The sequence below is a fragment of the Paralichthys olivaceus genome, chromosome 9 (assembly GCF_024713975.1).
Source record: "Paralichthys olivaceus isolate ysfri-2021 chromosome 9, ASM2471397v2, whole genome shotgun sequence".
NCBI classification, from domain to species: domain Eukaryota; kingdom Metazoa; phylum Chordata; class Actinopteri; order Pleuronectiformes; family Paralichthyidae; genus Paralichthys; species Paralichthys olivaceus.
This window is the reverse complement of record NC_091101.1, coordinates 12,695,139-12,715,000: the sequence shown is the minus strand read 5'-3', so window position 1 is coordinate 12,715,000 and position 19,862 is coordinate 12,695,139. Positions and strand designations below refer to the sequence as shown.

The 19,862-nt window shown below is 42.8% G+C and overlaps 1 protein-coding gene across 1 annotated transcript in view; it reads left to right on the top strand.

The window, feature by feature from the left end:
* Positions 1 to 10,682, top strand: part of kctd16a (potassium channel tetramerization domain containing 16a) — an 11,975-nt gene extending 1,293 nt beyond the window's left edge. Inside the window, exons 1-2 of the mRNA XM_020106940.2 lie at positions 1 to 719; positions 9,419 to 10,682. The exon at positions 1 to 719 is cut by the window's left edge and continues 1,293 nt beyond it. Of these exons, the coding sequence (XP_019962499.1) occupies positions 1 to 719; positions 9,419 to 9,870 (1,171 nt within the window). The 3' untranslated portion in view covers positions 9,871 to 10,682. The remainder of the gene's footprint in view (positions 720 to 9,418) is intronic.
* Positions 10,683 to 19,862: the final 9,180 nt, after the last annotated feature.

Sequence of the window (19,862 nt, the reverse complement as noted above, 5' to 3'; positions counted from 1 at the left end):
CTACACTCGCCATGCCACACTGGCAAGCTTCCCAAATTCCTTACTTGGGAAGCTGTTCTCCAACAAGAAGGGCTCTTCTAATGACTTGGCCCGGGACCTCAGAGGACGCTATTTCATCGACAGAGATGGTTTTCTGTTCCGGTATGTGTTGGATTACCTTAGAGATAAGCAGGTTGTCCTGCCTGACCACTTCCCCGAGAGGGGACGGTTGAAAAGAGAGGCGGAATACTTCCAGCTGCCGGATCTGGTCAAACTTTTGTGCTCCGAGGAGTCAAAGCAGTTCGCAGACGAGTTGTACTACAGTGATTTGGATGACGCCTCGCAGGGCAGCGACCAGAGGTTTTACCCCTCTTACTCTCTGGACAGGAGGTATGGCTACATCACGGTGGCGTTGAAAGCCGTGTGCGCGGCGGGGGGCAGAGAGAGTAACACCGACGCCAAGGCCAAAAAGTTGCCGCGGATCTTCGTCAGCAGCAGGATCGGCTTGGCGAAGGAGGTGTTCGGAGACGCCCTGAACGAGAACCGAGACGCGGACCGACCACCGGACCGCTACACTTGCAGGTTTTACCTCAAGTTCAAGCACCTGGAGCGGGCGTTTGACATGCTGTCAGAGAGCGGCTTCCACATCGTGGCCTGCAACTCGTCCCTGACTGCGTCCCCCATCGGTCATTACGCGGATGACAGGGTCTGGTCCAATTACGCACAGTACATCTTCTACCGTGAGTGAAGAATTAATCCTGCGCATAGAAGTGATGCGAATTAAATCAGTGCCTTCGACCTTCAGAAGTCATAATGCAAACAACAGGGAAGTTAAACACCAACAACTCATGTGAAAAGTGATAAATAAAAAAGGTGCCCCTCCCTCCCGCTGAATAACCACATCCAGTCTGTAGGAAGAACAGTGGGGTGTTGTGAGAAGGATGCTTACATATACTCTGTTAAAACTTTAAATAGTTTCCCATGTGAAAGCCCATCTTTATGTGTTTGCATAACTGTCTTGATTTAAAGTCGATCTGCAGGAAGGGGTGTACAGCTCACACCACCAGGAGGCATTGCAGCATTCCCTTCCTCCTTGACTCCTTGCACATACCTTGAAGTGGCAGACCTAAAACTTCCGTCTGTGTCCCAGCCGAGAGGCAAAACATGCTCACGGGCCTCAGGGGGAGTTGAGTCACCGTGTATCTACACTTCAAGGGCACATGCGTCATGCGTAAACATGGGTTATTGCTCAGATTCTGCCAAATGATGGGTTATGAATAAAACAGCAACTGTGGGCAGCAGCATCTCACATGGATGCTACTGCATTGTCTGGAATCAGGTTAGATTTTTTACTTGATGAAGTTTGGTCATCAAAAGATTTGCCTCAATGGCTTCATTCCATCCTCTGCAGAGAGAGGAGTTGAAACATATGGCCAATTAAAAAGCACTTTGTTCATTATTCTGAATGGCTTCCTCTGGAAGAGCTGAGGAAAAAACAGTTGGTGGTTTAAGATTGGATGTGCAGGAGTAAGACATGACGTGTGGATGGCAAATTATTTAACATTACAGGCTAAATATAACTGCCTTGACACTGCCCTGCTACAAAGGCAAGCGATGGGACAGAGGTGAATGTGAAGGAGGGAGGAGATGGGTGACGCCGCAAGAAGTGCAGCATGAAGGGGAAAAAGATGCAGACTAAGGACAGGAAAATAAAAGAGGAAGTGGAAAGGAAGTGAAGAAGAGGGAGGAGAGCAGATGGAGGAGAGAGTGGCTGAGCACTAGGGGTGAGACAGTAAAAGTTGCATGAAGCCTGGCCATGGGGAGAAAGAACTGAGGCAGAAAGAAGAGAGGTGGGGGCGAGCAAAGAGCAAAAATAGATTAAAGCAAGTATCGGACAAGAAAGTTCATTGAGGTTGAGGGAGAGGTGTGGGGGATGATTTGGGGCAGTGACACAGAGGTGACACAAAAGACAGAGAGGCTGAAGGAAAATACACACATACACACACACACACACACACACACATGCAAACACACACATATACTATATCGCATGATGATGGATAGACATGTCAAAGGCAGACAGACGTGAGAGCGCTTGCTTCACAGCAGCACAGCGGCCTGCATCCTCCTTCAAAACTAATAGTGTAACCTGATTGTGAATGTGGGACACTGGCTGGCCTAGGGCAGTAGTCCTGAACTAAGAATATACGTAAGTGCACCTTTTTCTGAAGGGGGGGGGCATAAAACAGATGTGCTTTGTCGTTGTTTGTTGTTTTGAGTCGAACATCTCACTGCTCTCTCAATTATTCCCCTGTCAGACCCCTGCCTCCTCCTATCCAGTCACAAGTGGAGTGAAAGAAACAGGCAGGGTTTGTCGAGAGTGGAAAAAGAACTATCCAGCGCAGTATAGTAAACAAAGTGAGAGACTTGTCTTCCAGCCTGTCAGTTCCTGAGCATCAAGCGTGCTGCTCTTCTTGTTCAATGCATCAGTTGTTTTCTACAGACTCCACTGACTCTCTTGTTTAAGCTAACTACAGTTTTCCAAAGTGTCCACAGTAGATATTCATTATTTTACACAGTGGTATTGTGCAAGAGTCATTCTTACAAAAAGTTATGATGTATGCCCAATTATTATTATCCGCTCCTGCCTGGTTGGACATTTGCTTTTGGTTTCTCCCGCAGACTGAAATAAATGATACATTCAGGGAGAGGACATCCTCCTCTGGAGCCCAGTGTCTGAGCATCCATCATGAACAAGAGGTTCTGCACCTGATGGTCATGATGAATAATTCACATTTAACCTGGTATGACTTGTTCACCCTAAACAAATGAGCCCGAGAGACACATATTAAAACTGATCATCTGCACACATCACAGGGAACAAGACGGAGCTAGAAGCTGGTTTGGTCAAACACGTGGTGGTTGCAGTATCCTTCGCTGCTTTTAATATGAAACTTACAGACGACCATTTCTACCTAAGTAATAAAAGGGGAAATGATGAAAGGAACGCTAATTTAAAATTATGAAAATATCAGTAAACATTTTGATCAACTAATTATATATAGATACAATTTCAAAGTTTCAGTTTACTCAATTGAAATTTTGAGAGGGAAAGTAAGAATTGACAGAGAATCTTGATTTAGGAAAAGAAAATTCTATCCTACCATGAGCCTTTTTAATCCATCCTATGAAATCCTGTTCGACTATTTGTCAAACAGAATTCAGCTTGTTTAACATAATGATGACGTTTGGTTTTTGACTCACGGTGACAATATCATTGTTATAGTGATTAACAACTCTAACCTCCCACTTGGCGCTTGGGCTCGGTCTCTTCATTGCCAATTATCTCTGGGGAAAGAGCAGAGTGTTGGCTAATTTAAAAGCAATCTGTGATCCCAAAATATTTCCTCATCTACTCATCCACTGGAACTGCAATTTAGAGAGAGATAAATGCCAAGCTATTATAAGAGCCGTTTAAAGTACAAGCCATATTTTAAAATAGGTTATTTCAGTCACTTCACAGATTATTAGTTGTCATCTGGTACAAATTCCCATCATAACCTGCTTTGACATTAAAGCATCCACATCACATCAGCAGAACAAATCATCATTGAACATCAGTACTGGAAACAGCAGAGACAGTTTCATATGTCTTATTCTGTGCAGAAGAGTCTTGTCAAAAATGGGAGAGACATACGAGATGGAAAATGATTATCCTTGCCAGGTGTGCCCTGTTAATATAACTCTGCAGTCTTCATTTGGGCTGTGAATGAGATGACGTGCCGCCACAATGGCTCCTGAATAATGGCCACAAGACGGCAGGGAGAGACGGGGGGGGGAAGTAATCAATTGCTTGGGTGTAATGGAGGCCTAGATTGGGCCGTCTACGAGTTCCCAGAGAGCCTAGTTGGAGTCTGGATGGATTGGCAGTGCCTCCATAAGATGAATGGCGCTCCCATGAATAACTCATATACGTCCTGAAGAGCAGCTGGGCAGAAAAATGGTCCAAAGTAAAGCACAGGCGTGTGTGCCATATAGTTGGAGGCCCGAGTGCAGTGCATCAGTTCAAGTAGACAATCTGGTTCACCTTGGGAGTAAATCTGAGTTTATTGAAAAGGTGCAGATGCAAAAGGAAAATGTAGTTTGTGAAATCAATCACTCTTTGGAGAAGTGTGTGCTGAATACTGAAGGACCATGCTGGTGGTTTTTCATGTTGCAGGTCAGTAACTAGGAAAGGTTTGCGGCTGCTGCTCTTTGCTTTCCAAATCGCACTTCAAGGTTTTGTATTGATCCATAGGCAGCCACTGTTTTCCATTTCATCTCACTGTTCAGTATTAAAATGATGTTGCAGAATTAGTTAAGTGCAGATCGGTAGGTTCAGTTTCTTTTAACTCTCTCGCTCTGTCTGCACACGCTCATTGATTGTCTTGTGTTTCTTTCCATCAATATGACTCACAAATCACAGATGTTGGGAGCGTCCTTGAACACAGCAACAAGGAGAGTTTTCACTACAGTCCCTTCTTCATTACCAAGTGATAATGAGGCAATTTTGACAAATAAAAGTATGATGATTGACGATCAGCGACATGGCAATTGTGAACCTGGGTCTGAAGATTGTATCGGTTGGTTAACAGACCTCTGACATACAGTAGCTGACATGCATTGTATGAAACAAGAACACCAGTTCTTGTTTCATACAAGACCGCAGTTAAGTAACTTATTCAAACGTATATACAGGCCACAGACAGGCACAGTCTAATAAGTTTATATAGTTTTATTTATGACAAACGTTGACTATAAAAAACGAGTTTTCTTTCTTTGCAGATGTCCTGCATACAGATATTAAAAAAGTGACCTCATATTGTTGAACTGTTTGAGGAGGACTCATTAATGACAAGGAATAATCTGAAGTAGCTCCGGAGCTTTAACGCAGGCCAAGCAAACTACCCATTACAAACAGGCAGGTTTCGAACGGGCATTGCACAATTAATTCTTAACATGAAACAGTTTAAACTTTCAGTATGCGCCTTAAAAAGAAGAAGCTGAGACCGAATGTTATTGCTCAGCTGTCGGAATAGTGTTGGTTCTGCTGTTTGTGCACGGTGCAGCTATAGGAGAACAGGTATAACAGCTCTTACTGTCTGACATCCAACACCCCAGCCCCCCAGAGGCACTTAATGGCTACCTGGGTGGGGAAACTCCTCACATTGTGGGCAGAGCTAAGTGTTTTCTGAAGACAGGGGGATCCACTGAGGGGAAGCTTTGTTAGACAGATATAACTCAGCGTGAAGGTTCATGGCAGCAAGTGCGACCTTGTGCATATTAGACTGAGTGGATAAAGTTAGCTCCAAAGCTCTGTTGTAGTAAATGGTTGCGTATTGGATGCTTGAGAATATGACCTATAATAGACAGGGCCAGAGACGTCAGAATTCCCCTTTTTCTTTTTGCGTCCTGTCTCTCGAGGCATCGTCAAGGTTTTGATGAGAGCTCTGTGGAGACTCATGAGGGTTTCTCTCTTCTCTCCCCTGTCTCATCCTGCATCTTCGCGTCCTTGGCAGCGGAGGGGTACGGTGCTGGGTCAGGGGACAGGCCCGCAGAGAGAGGCTGATATAGACATTTCAATCTGTCTGCGTTGCTTGTTCATCTCCCTGTCAGGGAGCCACTCATCGGGCAGCCACCCTCTGACTCTGGGAGGGGACAGCGACCGCTTGTCATTAGCAATCAGCCAGTGGAGCTGTCACTCTCCTCGTGGAAAGCAGATCATTTGGGCCGGGGCAGACTATGAGAGACTCTGTGTCCTTGAAAAAGGTCATGTGAAGCTCCCTGACTTTTTCCTCACCAGTTCTGTCTCTTCACTGCTGCTGCTGAGAATGTTTTAATGGAGAGGGTTTGAGGTGACTTATATTGACACATTCAAGTGCATGCAGATACTCCACACATTATTATATCTGGCAAGCAGCTGGCTGTAGCCATCAGTTCGGCTGTGTGGACACAAACTGCTGAAGTGAGACTTTCGCAGTGAATAGGACTGTCTTGGTGAAATGGATTTTCCTCTCTCTGTAAGGACAGTCACTGGCTTTGCAAGACAAGCCTTTTTCCTGCTGCAAGGACATGCTGGCCTAATTTGTGAGCTAACAAGCATGTAAACCACTCTCTTCCTGAGGCAGCGGCAGACTAGAAAATTATTTGTGTAACTGGATCTGGGAGCTGGAGAATATAAGAGTGTGTCTCAGATCAGAGCGTCTCCCCTCGTATGTGATTAACTCCCTGTCTAGCAGGATGAAAATGCATATTCAACCTGCCACACAAAATTACCCCTTATACATAAAGCAAAATGTTTTTCTTCGCCAAAGAAACAATCAAGTCTCATGCTGAACTCCCCCCCCCTCCTTGATTTTGTCCTAACCTTGACCAAAAAAAAAAAGTTTTTACACTGGAACCCTGCAGCAAGTGAAGCATTTATAATTCACACCACTCGGCCCCACAGGATTTGTTGCGTTTGGACAAATAGGAAGCAGAAATGAAAGTGAATCAAGGAGACATGTTGTTTGAGAAATTCAGAAGTTCTGTTGCCTGAGCCAGACAGCAAGGATGTTAATTGCCCCGTTGTGTTCAAAACTCACGGCAGAGATTCAAATATGAGAGGCAGAGAGCTCAATTCTGCATATAAAAAGAAATTGGCTTCCTGGTCATGTGCAGTATTACAATAACAACCCAAATTGCTGATTGATTGAGTCTTTCTTGTTTGTTTTTATTTATTTTTCGCTCTCAGATTTTATGTCTGAGGCACAAAGCTGCGGTGCCGTTAAAGAAACAAACATCACTCTTGATGAGTCAGTTCAGGAGCACTGGTGAAAGAAAACACACTGACGTTTGGTAAGAAACTCAGTGACATTTGAATCTGAGTTTGTCAGAGCTCCCTGCCTTCAGTTCTCATCATGTCCTACTTTCCAGCCATTTAAAAGCTGAAAGGCTGAAAATCAAACGTCCAGACACTCAGGTTTTCATAAAAGTGACCTCTCTCAGGCATGAGGACAAACATCCCTGCTTTCATTAGATACAGAGCCCAGTTTGACAACACCCTGTGTGACACGCCTGCATGCTCCTGCACAGAACTCCACTTCTTCCCTCTCTCTGTGCTGTTTATGAGAAGTGGAGATTCAGCAAGAGGACCAGCCCCGCTCTTTTAATGTGGTTGGAATATGATCTCTTAGACAGACTGTATAGGTCTGAGAAAAACACAATCCAATCAATGGCTTCCCTGAAAAGATATCAAAGTGTATTATACACAGCAACTTGTTTATGTGTACCCAAGAGTGACTGTTTCCTGACAAGGCTCTTAGTAGTTTCCTGTGTCTGCTGGGGACGTCAAAGCTTGACTGGGATTCAGTCCTACACACATAGACTTATTTTTGCATTGAAGATTGTAGGCCATAAAAAACACAAATCAATTCCAGTCCATAATGGAAAAAAACACAAAAACAAATCAATGTCGTTTATAGCCCAAACCGTGAAAAAAAAATCAAATTCATCATCTATTAATAATCTTTAAGTTCATAATGCAGAAAAAACCCCACACGGTCCTCTTTAGCCCACAATGCAAAAAAAAAAAGATTTTGTCTTTGTTCATAATGCAAAACAAAACAATCTATCTCATCTTTATCCCATAATACGAAAATAAAATTCATAATGCAAAACATCTGTCTTCTTCAGCTGATAACGCAAAACATTACAGAGTGTTCAGTCCAACACGCTAAACAGATCTATGTTTTCTTTTGTCCATAATACAAAAATATAGTTCACAATGCAAAATATCTGTCTTCTTTAGCTCATAATGCAAAAAACTTAGAATGACGTCAAGTCAAACTTGATGCCATGTCCACGCTGTGTGTTGACAAATAGTCATCTACAACACAATGACAGCCCAGGTGCCTCTCAACCCGTCAGTGGCTTTAATACAAGTCATTTTCCCGCATGGCCTAAAAATTTGATGATGCTATTATTGTTGGGTGTTGGCTTGCTTCCTAACCGGGTTTGCCCCTCTGGACTACAGCATCCAGCCTTTTAGAAACAATACTCAGCCTCCCTCCTCTTCATCCTCTCGGCTAAAGCGCCTGCATCCATTTGCCTTGTGCTGCTCTTCTGCTGGATCCAGCTGGATTCATTTTCTGTGCGGGGAAATTGTTGCGCTGATTGGCCTCTTTACCCATGGATTAGCCATTAAAAAGCTGTTAGTGACTCTCTCACTATCAGCCCAATGCAATCATCACGCCAGAGATAAGGTCGTTACGACAGTGTGCACAGAGAGGTTAAAATCCCCCTTGAACTCTGCTCAGTATAAATTGGTGCCTGCTCTGAAAGGAGGTAATGGACAAATTATTGCTCCCTCTGAGATATCATTGGTATTGAGTCTATATCATCACATTGGGAAAAAACGTTAAGAGGGTTTTAGAGTCTGTGCAGATGAGTTTATTTCTCATCTTGTTTATATTGCAGTGAGCAAAGCATTTTTTAGCTCTGCACATTTCTACCTGTTAGTAGAATTTAATGAGAGCAGAGTTCAGGGATATTTTTGGAAATGAAACAGCTACTGTGTTTGCTGTCTGTACTCAAACACTTCACAAGCCAGTGGGTACTACGCTGCTTCTGGTTCATAATTAGAAGTGTAGAAGGATGTAAGATGAGACAAGAAAGAGGCACAGGAGGAAGAATGAAGACCATTAAAATGCACTGGTTGCACAAGGTTCCCTGCTCCTCAAGTTCGTGAGAGGAGGTCAGGACACCTGCAGGCTCTGCAGGTACATCTATTCACTTCACTGTTCACTGACCTGGTTCTGTTACCACCCAAGATAAATATATCTCCCAAAAGGTATAAAGTACATTTGTACAATTATATGACTGAGTTATCTGAAAAAAGAAAATGATACAGCGCCTTCTTGACATCCAGGTTACAATTCTGATAAGAAATTATAACGGCAAAGTGGATTGTTTTGATTTGGTACTTCTTATCAGAGGAGGCAATATGCACAACCCAGCAGCTCCTTCAGATTCAGCTATTAAATGTCAAACCCAATAACTTGAGTGGTCTTACATCTGTATCGCCCTAAATACTCCCCAATACACACACACACACACACACACACACACACATCACAAACACACACACCCACAGACATGCACATACACCCACACACATCATTTATTTGATATTCATTTCAAGATATTTGTATGACATTGAAAATGCAGTGTAGGCATTTGTCAGCATTTGCTTCATCAGTAACTGTTTCTTTCGATTAGTTGTGGAATCTGTCACCACGCTGAGACTTTAGTTTGCTCTCTCTCTCTGCATGAAGGAGGGCCTTGCTGTACAAGGAAATTTAATGTGTTCAGAACAAATGACAAGAGCGTTTGTGTGTGTCTGTGTGTGTGTGTGTCCTAGGTGGGCCCTCAAGGTGGTCATCCTCTCACTGCGACTGCTGCTGCAAGAGCCACAAAAGCGAGCGCGAAGGCGAAAGCGGCACTTCCTTCAACGACCTCTCAACTTCCTGTTCCGAGACCCAATCGGAGGCCAGCTCCCCTCAAGGGACAGTGATCTGCGGCCCTGTGAGACGGCGGCCCAACATCCAGACGCTGGACCGTCCCATGCCCAAAGGACCAGCTCACATGCTGCAGCACTCAGAGATGCGCCGCAAGACTGACATGCTCCGCGTGAGAACCTTCGGGATGCGGGAGCGAGATGCCGCGAAGAGGAAAGCGAATAAGGACAAGATGACTCCAGAGCAGGAGCTGGAGAAATGCATCCAGGACTTCCAGCGCATTAGGATTCCAGATCGCTTTCCGGAGAGGAAGTACATGTGGCAATCAGAGCTTCTGAGAAAGTATCGTCTCTAAATACGATTGTGAAGACGAGAAAAGACAGGCGAGGTAAAGAGAGACGGGACTGTAGTATCGTGTCACCATCAATAAAGAGTACTAACTGCATCTGCAATAGACTGCACCCTCGAAGACACACTGTACTAAGAAAAAAATAAAAACAATAGCCACTTTCCCTGCCAGCATGATTAGAGGAGCACACACAGTACAAGGCAGTGTGAGTCATTACTTTGTGAAGTATGCACAGTGTTGTATATGATATGCACATGCATAAATCAGGTTACTCCTGTTGGGGCTTGGATCTCTAACCCTGTCCTCTCTTCAGAGAGCTGGGGGCCAGGCGTATTAGAGGCTACTGTACTATATCACTAGATGAAGCAACAAAGCAACCTCAGGGGCAACATTGTTTCAATTCATCAACCTAACACATACTGTACGTAAAAATGCCCTCAATAGACTTTTTTAAATGGATGTACCCAGATGGTGCTGTGAGTTAGCAATGGAATATCACTATACTCCACTGATGACACGTATACATATACTAAGCTTTGATAACGGCACTGCATGTCATTTCACCCTGAGCATAATTATGCAATTTCAAACAAACGTTCAATACACCGCTTAGTCTGATGGGTAGAAATGGTGAGTTATGACTGAGACGTAAATGAGGAAAGCACCGTCTAAATCTGTTTGCCATTGTGAAAGTTTTTGTCTCATTATGTGTTGGATAGATGATGTTGTGTAGGTAGAATAAAATGCCAATGGATATTGATCTAATCCTTGATTGTAAGTGTGCAAAAAAGCTAATAAATGGGAATTGTATCTTTGGAGCTTCTTATGACCTTCAACTCATTGAGATTCAAAGGGACATTACATTTTTTTTCAACCTCCTCATTAATGCAATTCTCATAATTGGTCGCTCCCTCAAACAGTGACTGCCCAGTCTGACTGTATAAATAAACAGCAGACATGGACGCTCCCCAAAAGGAAAGCCAAAGTTTCTTGATCGCCTCCTGGTGGCTGGCTGCAGTGCAGGTCATAAATCCCACCTAATCCATGCTAAAGATAAACTTATAAGTTGAAAATGTAATTGAAAAACATAATGTTTTAGGCATAATTATTGCTTGAATGTACATAGCTCTGAAAAAGACATTAACTGCGAGAACAGGAAGTAGATATTACAGACATTCAAAATTCTGTGATGCGAGTGTATTGGTAGACAGTGTTGGGAAAACTGAAAAACAATGTGCTGCTAAAGTCAATTTATTTTTAAATTCGGGTTCAGTTGTGGAAGAATTCAGCCACTACGGCATCGTTGTTGAAGGCAGAGGCAGAAACTGTATATGCATACGAAAACAAGCCTCAGAAAACACTATTATTTATCTCCTGCACAACTACACAATGGTTGTGATTAAGACGGTCATGCTTGAATTGGCTAAATGTTTGAATTGGTTTATGTAATGTTTATTTGGAAGGGACCACACTTGTCCTGATACAAATTGAACAACATTAGCACAAGTCATGGCTGCTATTTTTCCGAGGTGACATTTAAACAACAGTTTGATTTAAATTATTGGTTTCCGAGGGACAGAAGCTCCACTGGAAAAACACGAAACCATTTTGTGTTGTGCTGCACCTATTGTCAACAGCCCACCCCCCCACAAAACTTCATTTAAGAAGTCAAATAGATTCTTCATTGTTGACATTTAAATGCGCACCTCATCCTCTGGAAAGGATCTCAAGGAAACGGAAAGAGAACCATAGCTGTGCATCACAATAGAGAGCACTATTTTTAGCAAAGAGATATCTGCAGTGTTGCCACATTGCATCCGTAAGGAGCAAAGCTTGGGGATTGCTGCAACCCCCACCACAAAAAGCTATGAGATGATAGATGAAGAAGTGCCTCTCTCTCTCGGGACAGTGAGTGTCCTCCAACACAAGTTCAATGGAAAGACCTTTGTAACAGTTTGGTGATACACATTGCTTTATATTTGCAGACATACAAGAACAAAAAAGTAGACATATACCCCTGTAGCTCTTAGCATTTGTAATCCTGGGCAAAAAGGAAACTAGCCTACAGTTTAAAGAAATACTAGATATTTCAAATCTCTCTTTAGCTTAGACTTTGCTCATTAACAATCGCATTAAATTCTTCCCTAGCGGAGAATAAAACAGAGAAACCCTGGAAGGGGACTGTAACATAATACATTTGTCAGGGATATTGTGGCCATTCTTCCTCTCCTCTTCCTCTCTGCACCCAGACACATATCTCTTCCTCTCAGCCTTCATTCAATAGGAACACAGCATGAAATCTCTCAGTTTGAAATCCAATGCCTCTTTCCCAGTCTTTGAAACCAGATCCACTGTGGATGGTGTTTGGCCTCGCATCACATCTGAATCCTAACACCCCAATAAAAAAATCAATGCATCAGTTTTTTTGCATATCAAAGTTTCAAGGTGTTAGCCTGGCTTGGCCTGGCCCAACCTGACACAGATGACCTTGCTGGCCTATCCCACATTACCACCTGAACCCAGCCGTTGCCACTCTGCTTTCATTACAGATCAATAGCCTCAGATCCGATAGCCTCTGGTCCTCTGGTCTTTATAGATGGTCGATAACCAGCATCCTCTTCTAAGATGCAAAGTAACATTAAATCTTCAATCAAAAAACATACTGCCACCGCAGACCGCCCTCAATTATCTGGCAGGGTTGCCTGCAGGCCTTGCATTTCCCACAGCAGCTTTTTTAAGCATGAGACAGGTCTGACAGCATGATTACACCCCCTTGTATAAGAAATTACTGCAAAGCCTGTGTGAATTCAAGAGTGGGAGAATTAACCTGCTTATCAGATACCAGGCGCCCAGAAAGGACTGACATTCACACATGGAATAATGGAGGCATGATGTAAAACCAAGAAAACACGATTTCATTTTTTATACTGTGAATACAAGGATTAGGTCCTGTATTGTAAGAGGTTTTGAAGAAACTATAATTCACTCTTCTCTTATGTTATAAATCCAAGACGATAAATGCTGGTATTGTTACGACATAGGAGACGTCTGGATATATAAATTGCAACAGGCACAGGCTTGACATCTAGAATAAAAAGATAAAAGATGCAATTTGTTACTCTCCTCTGAAAGAATCCCCAAACTCTTGCTGGTAGAGGTCCTGTTTCCTGCAGCACGTCTCAAAGACCAACACGTTTTCCCTGCTCACTCACCTAAGTTTAGATCACAAACATGTCAGAGTTTTATAAACACTGGGGAGTTGAATGAAAATGTGGGCTACTAACTGGGAGACAGAGGATATTTCCCCCGAGGTTCCCATGTTTTGTATTTGCACATTTGTTCAGTGTGGTAGCTCAAAACAGAATTTTCATAAGAGGAACAGACATATATTGATCTCAAACAGCCATTTCTCCCAGTTTGCAGTATTCTTTAAAACATTTACATTCTAATTCTAGTCACCACTTTGGTGCCAAGATTTCCCTTTAGTGTCACTTCATGTATTTATTTGTGAAAAAACCCCATACAGGGTCATTTTTCCCTTTTCAAGCCTCACTGTTCTCTGAACTGTGATTATATTAAACCTACATACTGTGTGCTCTTTCACAGGGAGCCTGCAGGGACGTAGTTAGAGAAACGGAAGCCAATTTACAGCCTTGCGGTACATTTGGGGTCTTACTCTGGCCTGATTCTGCCAAATCCAATGTGCAGAAATACCCATGGAACAGATTGCAAATGAATCCAGGGGAAGAAATGACAAAATCATGGTGAATGTCAACACTGTCACAACCCTGCAGGAAACTACCAGAGATAACCTGTTTGGTGGGACAGAGGAAGACACAACACGTGATGACTCTTTGGGCCTCACGTTATTAAGACGATGCACAAAGTAATTTATTGATCAGTTATTGGAAATGTTCCTTCTTGAAATTTTGTTCTTAAATATTCCACAGTGCTACGATTGAAACTAAAAAAAAAAAACTAACTCAAAGGGACGGTACACTGTATTTTCTAATAGTTTCATTTCATTTTTTTTGTCCTGGTTTCCTGTTTGTATTCCATTATAGCAAAGGTTAGTAGACTGTTATTTCAGTTGCTTAAAGAACTGAAGGTTGAAATTTGAAAATCCAGCAGCTCCAGCGCTGTGGAATGGGTGAAAAAGAACACTTTAGATTTTGGAGCGGATCTGAATAAATGGGCAGATCCAGGATTTCTTTGATCACTTTCTCTACAATGTTTGACAAAATTAATTTAATCTGTAGATGTAGCTGCATGAGGTTCACGTGCACAAATGTTGCTTTCAAGTGCAACAGATCGCAAATGGCAGGTACACAGATATGCGATCTCCTAGTGCCATTCTAGTTATAATTATTTATTTACTTATCTTTTATAGATGAAAAATGGCTTGATTTTTACTAAGTTTATTCAGTGTTAATACAAAATTCTTGATATTTTGGAGGACAACAGTTTCTGGTGCTTTTGAATTGTCTTGAGTTATACTGACTGGTATTTCTAATGCTTTGTCCATCACATTTATATGAGTGAGGATAAACACAGTATTGCCGACACATCACAGTGTAATGAAATTACAGTCAGCGAGTACAACTGTCAACTATCTGGTTATGTGTTCGCCCCTTTTTTGTTGGCTTGTTTGTTTGTCAGATTCACTTGAAACTCGTGGTTGGGGTCAGAGAAGAATCAATTTAATTTAGGTGCACATCCCGATCAGGAGGCAGAGCCAGGATTTTTCCCCCCACTTTCTTAAACATGGTGATATTGGTGATATTTCAGTTTACCAACAGAATAATGCATGGATCTTGATAAAATAAAAATCTGATACATTTAGGGAGCTGATGTCTATGTGTGTGAGATCGATAGATAGATTGATGTAAGGGGAAAGTTGGGCTTTTGCATATAGTATGCACTATTCTGAGTGCCATTGGAGTTGATTGAAAAGACCCTAAAGGAGTCTTTTGCAGGGTCGTCACTCAACTTGGGGGTCAGAAGCTCTGTTTTACACACACACACACACACACACACACACACACACACACACACACACACACACACACACACATCACAGTGACAGGTGTCAGTCAGTAGTGCTGACTTCAGCAGGCATTGACTCCATTGTGAGTGGGCTTTTGCACTTCTTTGGCACCTGATCTCCTCCCTCAGCTCTTTGCTCTGGCGCCAGACACTGAGGTACAACTACAAACTCACTATCACTCACCTCCTCAGACAACCACTGTCTGCGATACACTTAGTTATCAGAGTTACATTTACAGCTTCACATATTCTCTGATTATTCTTCCAGCTTCATCCCGGGATCCATTCAGCCTCCTGCATGCACTGCATAAAAACAAGGTTCTGAATCCAGGTGCAAAGCTCCTAATGAGACAAAATATCCAGGGGTCCTGAGGGACGGGAGGAGGAGAGTGGAGGAGAGCGAGCCAGGTACCTGCATAACAATGCTCACCTGGGCTCCCCCTGGGACAGAGTCCACCAGTGGTAAAGAAAGAGAGAAAAATGAGGGGGTAAGAGAGAAGCCACTCCACTGCCTAGTTATGAGGTCAGCTCAGTGTACTTGAAGCTCCATATCATTTGTGTAGGAGTACATGACTTTGTAGTTGTTTAAATTTTGTCGAACCTTTGGGCTGTAAGGAGGCTGATTTAAAGCCAAAGTGTCTTCACCTCGTCATTTTTCCCCTCATTACCTTATCCCTTTCTCAAGGACTGCTCTGGTGCATGTAGGCTCAATTAAGCTGTCCTGACCGGAAATCCCATTGCTCATAAATCACCTCCAAGGGCTACTGATCAGCACTGCTACACCACAGCGTGAAGGAGCATACACTGGTGTGTGCTGCCATGCGGGGCAGCAGCTATTATAAATCACAGGAAGAGTACAGAGTATATTACCAGGGATAAAACTCTGTGGGACACTGTGTCATAAATCTGGAAAATAATCACACAATGACTACGGCAGGTCAGGTAAACAGTTATGATGTTATAGGAGAATGGACAAGGACTTACTCGCCTTCTGTATACAGCCAGCTGGAAATTATGACAAGAACCTCTTATACTTGCATTTTCATATGAAGCATGTCAGCACGCTGGAGCCACGACAGAAGATTTCCTTTTTTTTTTCCGTCGAGCCAGATTTTGCACAGTCAAAATGTACTGCACTCAGCCAATGTGTCGGCCCATGAGATAATCAGCAGGGAACTTTGTCTAAATTCCTCCCAGCATTTCCCTGTGCTTTGCAATTAGCATTGCGCGCCCAAACCATACCTTGAGGTGTCATTGCTCTATAAAACATCCTCAAATAGCTTCACAGCACTTTTCCTTATGTGTAACCCTTATTAGTGCATGAGCGAGATAAAGACTCAGTTGGCTGTTAATTTCTTTTCATGCCTTTTAACGAGAGCCCAGGGACAAAGACAGCTCTGAATTCATTACGGAGCTATTACTGTTCAAGGAAAATAATCTCAGTATTAGATTTGAGCGTTCAATTTGACTGCAAGGCGATAGAGGGGGTTCAGGTTTAATTAAAACAAATCCTCTACACGACTTGTGCGATGTGCGCTTAAACTCATTGATAGAACAAAAGACGTTATTGTTGCTGGATCGGTCTTTTCACATGGAATGGCAAACTTTGTGTAATTGAAATGATGTTCAGCGAATCAGTCACTGCAGCTGGTGAAGTGGCAAACAAACCTGCAGCAGCCAAGAGAGAGGAGAATTCTCTTGGCTGTCACAATTCTTTGAATGTAATCCAATCTATTACCAGAGGTAATCTGTTGCTTTTAAATGACAGGGTTTCCAGCACTGCACAACAGACGCCCCATATTACTGCCAAATGCATTATTATAGCTAAATTCATTGAACAGCATTCTTATCTTCATCGTGATCTCCCAGATGAAGTCTGCAGGATAATTTTTTTATATCACAGCGCAGTGTTTTTACAAATCCATGTGCGTTTTGCATGTGAGAGCCCGTCCATAGAATTCCAGATTAATCCCTCCAGAGATTAAATGTTGCACACAGATGGTGGGCATGTTGCCTCCCCATCCACTGACCTGCTACCATCGCTCTGTGATAACCAGCAGTGTACTAAACATAACTGTGCACATTATTTATATGGATATCAGGCCTGAAAATAGGAAATACACAGAAATATACTCCACACATAAATATTGTAGTGTTTTCAGCGGTGAGTGGAAATAAAGCACTTAGGTCCATACGTCAGTTTTATGTCCCCAAATCAATCACACAAATTAACTTGGACAATAATCAAACAATGCAGATCTTAAAGATGGAGCCTGTGAAAGGAAATGGTCTATGGACACTGCTAGCAGCATGATTCTGTGGGTGGTTCTGTTGGTCAGTCTGTCCACTACTTTTGTCCAGACTGAAATATCTCAACAGCTATTGGATGGAGAGCCCTGTAACTGGATTACAATAAAGGTCAGTCCCATTTCTAAGGCTTCTTCGAATGTGTCCTTCTATCCCTGAGAAATTATGGCTCCAATGGGTGGATCCTTCACTGACCAACCTATCCCAGGATTCTTTGCATTTCAGTGACAAACCATTTTTCAAAGAGGTAATGGCACCAGCAAGCGACAAGATGTCCAATGCTTGAGTTGCATATCCTCATGTTGCTGTTTTATTTTCATTTAAGTGTTGACCTTTTGTTTCCTCGCTTATTATCTGCCACTGCAAGTGGCTGTTTTGTTTTTTTCCAAGTAAATTATCTCTCACTTATCAAGCCGCAGTGCCTTGTAACACTAATACAGAGCAACAGTGCAGGGCCAGTAAATGTCTGTTGGACAGGGTGAAAGTGTAAACAACCCGAAGCCAAGCAGATGCTGTTTCTCTTGTTGCTCTGAAAGTGTTAAGACCCCTGTGCTCTCATCAATCTCTATTGGCCTGTGTCACCGCTCAGGGAGAGAGGCGAGATTACTCCCATCCCCGGCCTCACACTCTCATTTAGCCACGTACTTCCAGCCATTATTCAGCCATCATAGGAAAGCTACAAAATAAATGGTATTTACCTCAAAGACCATATTACCTGAGGCGGGAGGGGGACAGGAAGCTGTGAAGCCAAGTGATGGCAAAAAAGGAAGTGGGGCATAAACAAGAGTTTGAAAGTTATTCATGGAGCTGCAGCACATTCACCTCGTCTGCAAGTGTCAGCGAGTCATCTGTCATCCAAGAACATGACAAACGGCTGAAATGAGCTGGAGAAGGATTTGACACAGATGTCTGACATCACATCTAATCCTTCACTACACTGTGGAAAAGCTACGAATGGTATGCACTTCATCACCATGGCAACAGACCCAGAAATAATCCTGCGGACCCTGAAAGCCCGGGTGATTGGGTTTCGATTGTGATTGTGGTATTAAATCACAGACTGCTTTCCAAAACCAAAGAGTGACTGATTTCCAAATAAGGCCGCTGTTAATTAGTCAACCTCCATCACAGTCGACAATCACAGAGCTTACTATGTGGTTTTAATGTACAATCTTCTTACACAGCTGAACCAAAGCTTAGCCTCAGCAGTGACACTGATTAATCTGTGCTACAGCTCTGTCCATTATTTGTTTTAAGACTCACTCATCTGGGTGAAATATCAACATCTGGAGAGTTGTTTTATTTTAGCTGGAAGAGGTCCGGCACAAAAAATGACATCAAGGTGAAAGTGGACGGGTGATCCTGAGCATGTGTGTGTGTGTGTGTGTGTGTGTGTGTGCGGCATGTGTGTGTCAGCCATGAATCAGGAACAGGTCTGCAGTGTGATTAACTTGAAGTAGAATAAAGACCTGGCCGAGCATCATAGCTTCTCGAGTAAAGGCAGATGAGATTTACAAACAGGATGGAGACCACCGTGCTCTCTACATGATCATGATCTGTTGTTCTTTAAGAAAATAATACATGTTTCAGACTAATGGCATGTTTCAGATTTTTTACGAAAACACTCACACTTTCTGTCATCGTGACAGAAAGTGTGAATGACAAAGCCGTATTATTGTGTGTGTGTGTGTGTTTGTGTGTGAGAGAGAGAGAGAGAGAGAGAGAGAGAGAAGCCTTGAGCAAATGCATAAACCCCTCTGAGGGACTGGTGACATTTCTCGGTTTTGTGCACCAAACAGATTATTTCCACGGTTTAACAGGAATCATGATCTGGCCTCTAGATGGCATTCAGCCTCACCTTAATCACTTCTGACACACTTTTCATCACTGCCATGACCTATTCCACCACTTATCCAACAATGTGAAAATGTACATTTATTTTAAATTTATTCACCATACATTTTCACATAAACATACATACGCTTACATTCCAAATGATGCATTGTAGTTTGGCCCACCAGGTAGTTATCTGAACAATAATATAATTGGAGCGCTGCATCACAGATGTGTGTATCTGATGGATGTGCATGAATAACGATGAGGCAGAGAGAAAAATAAAGGAGAAAGGCCTCACCACCCTATTTTGAATGCTCAGAGTCTGTCTCCAAAATTGATACCAAGCAAACAGTGTGCAACACGCGTGTCTGCCGGCTGAATAGAAATTAGACACACACAACAGCACATCAAAGGGTGTGTGATTGGAAGAGTTTGTTCCACAGGATAAGAGTGAAAGAAACCCAGCCATTCATTTCACATGTGAATCACTTTTCATCAGCCGCACACATGCAGCAGGCCACATTAATCGTGTTAGTGTGTTTACTTTGCGAAAGACAATTTTCCTGTTCACAGAGTCCCAAGGGACAAAAGAGGCCGTCTAGCATACAGGCACACAGGCCTGCTCACTCTGCTCATCATGAAAAAATGCAAAGTCTCTGTCTGTAATGCTGCTTCATCTTTGAATTGAAAGCACAAAAGCCACTTGGTAAGATGCTCCTCCTAAAAGAATAATGCTGACAGTATTTCAAACTTTTCCTATTATTAAGAAATCCTATGAAAAGAGCGAAAGCAACAATGTGCTAATCCAA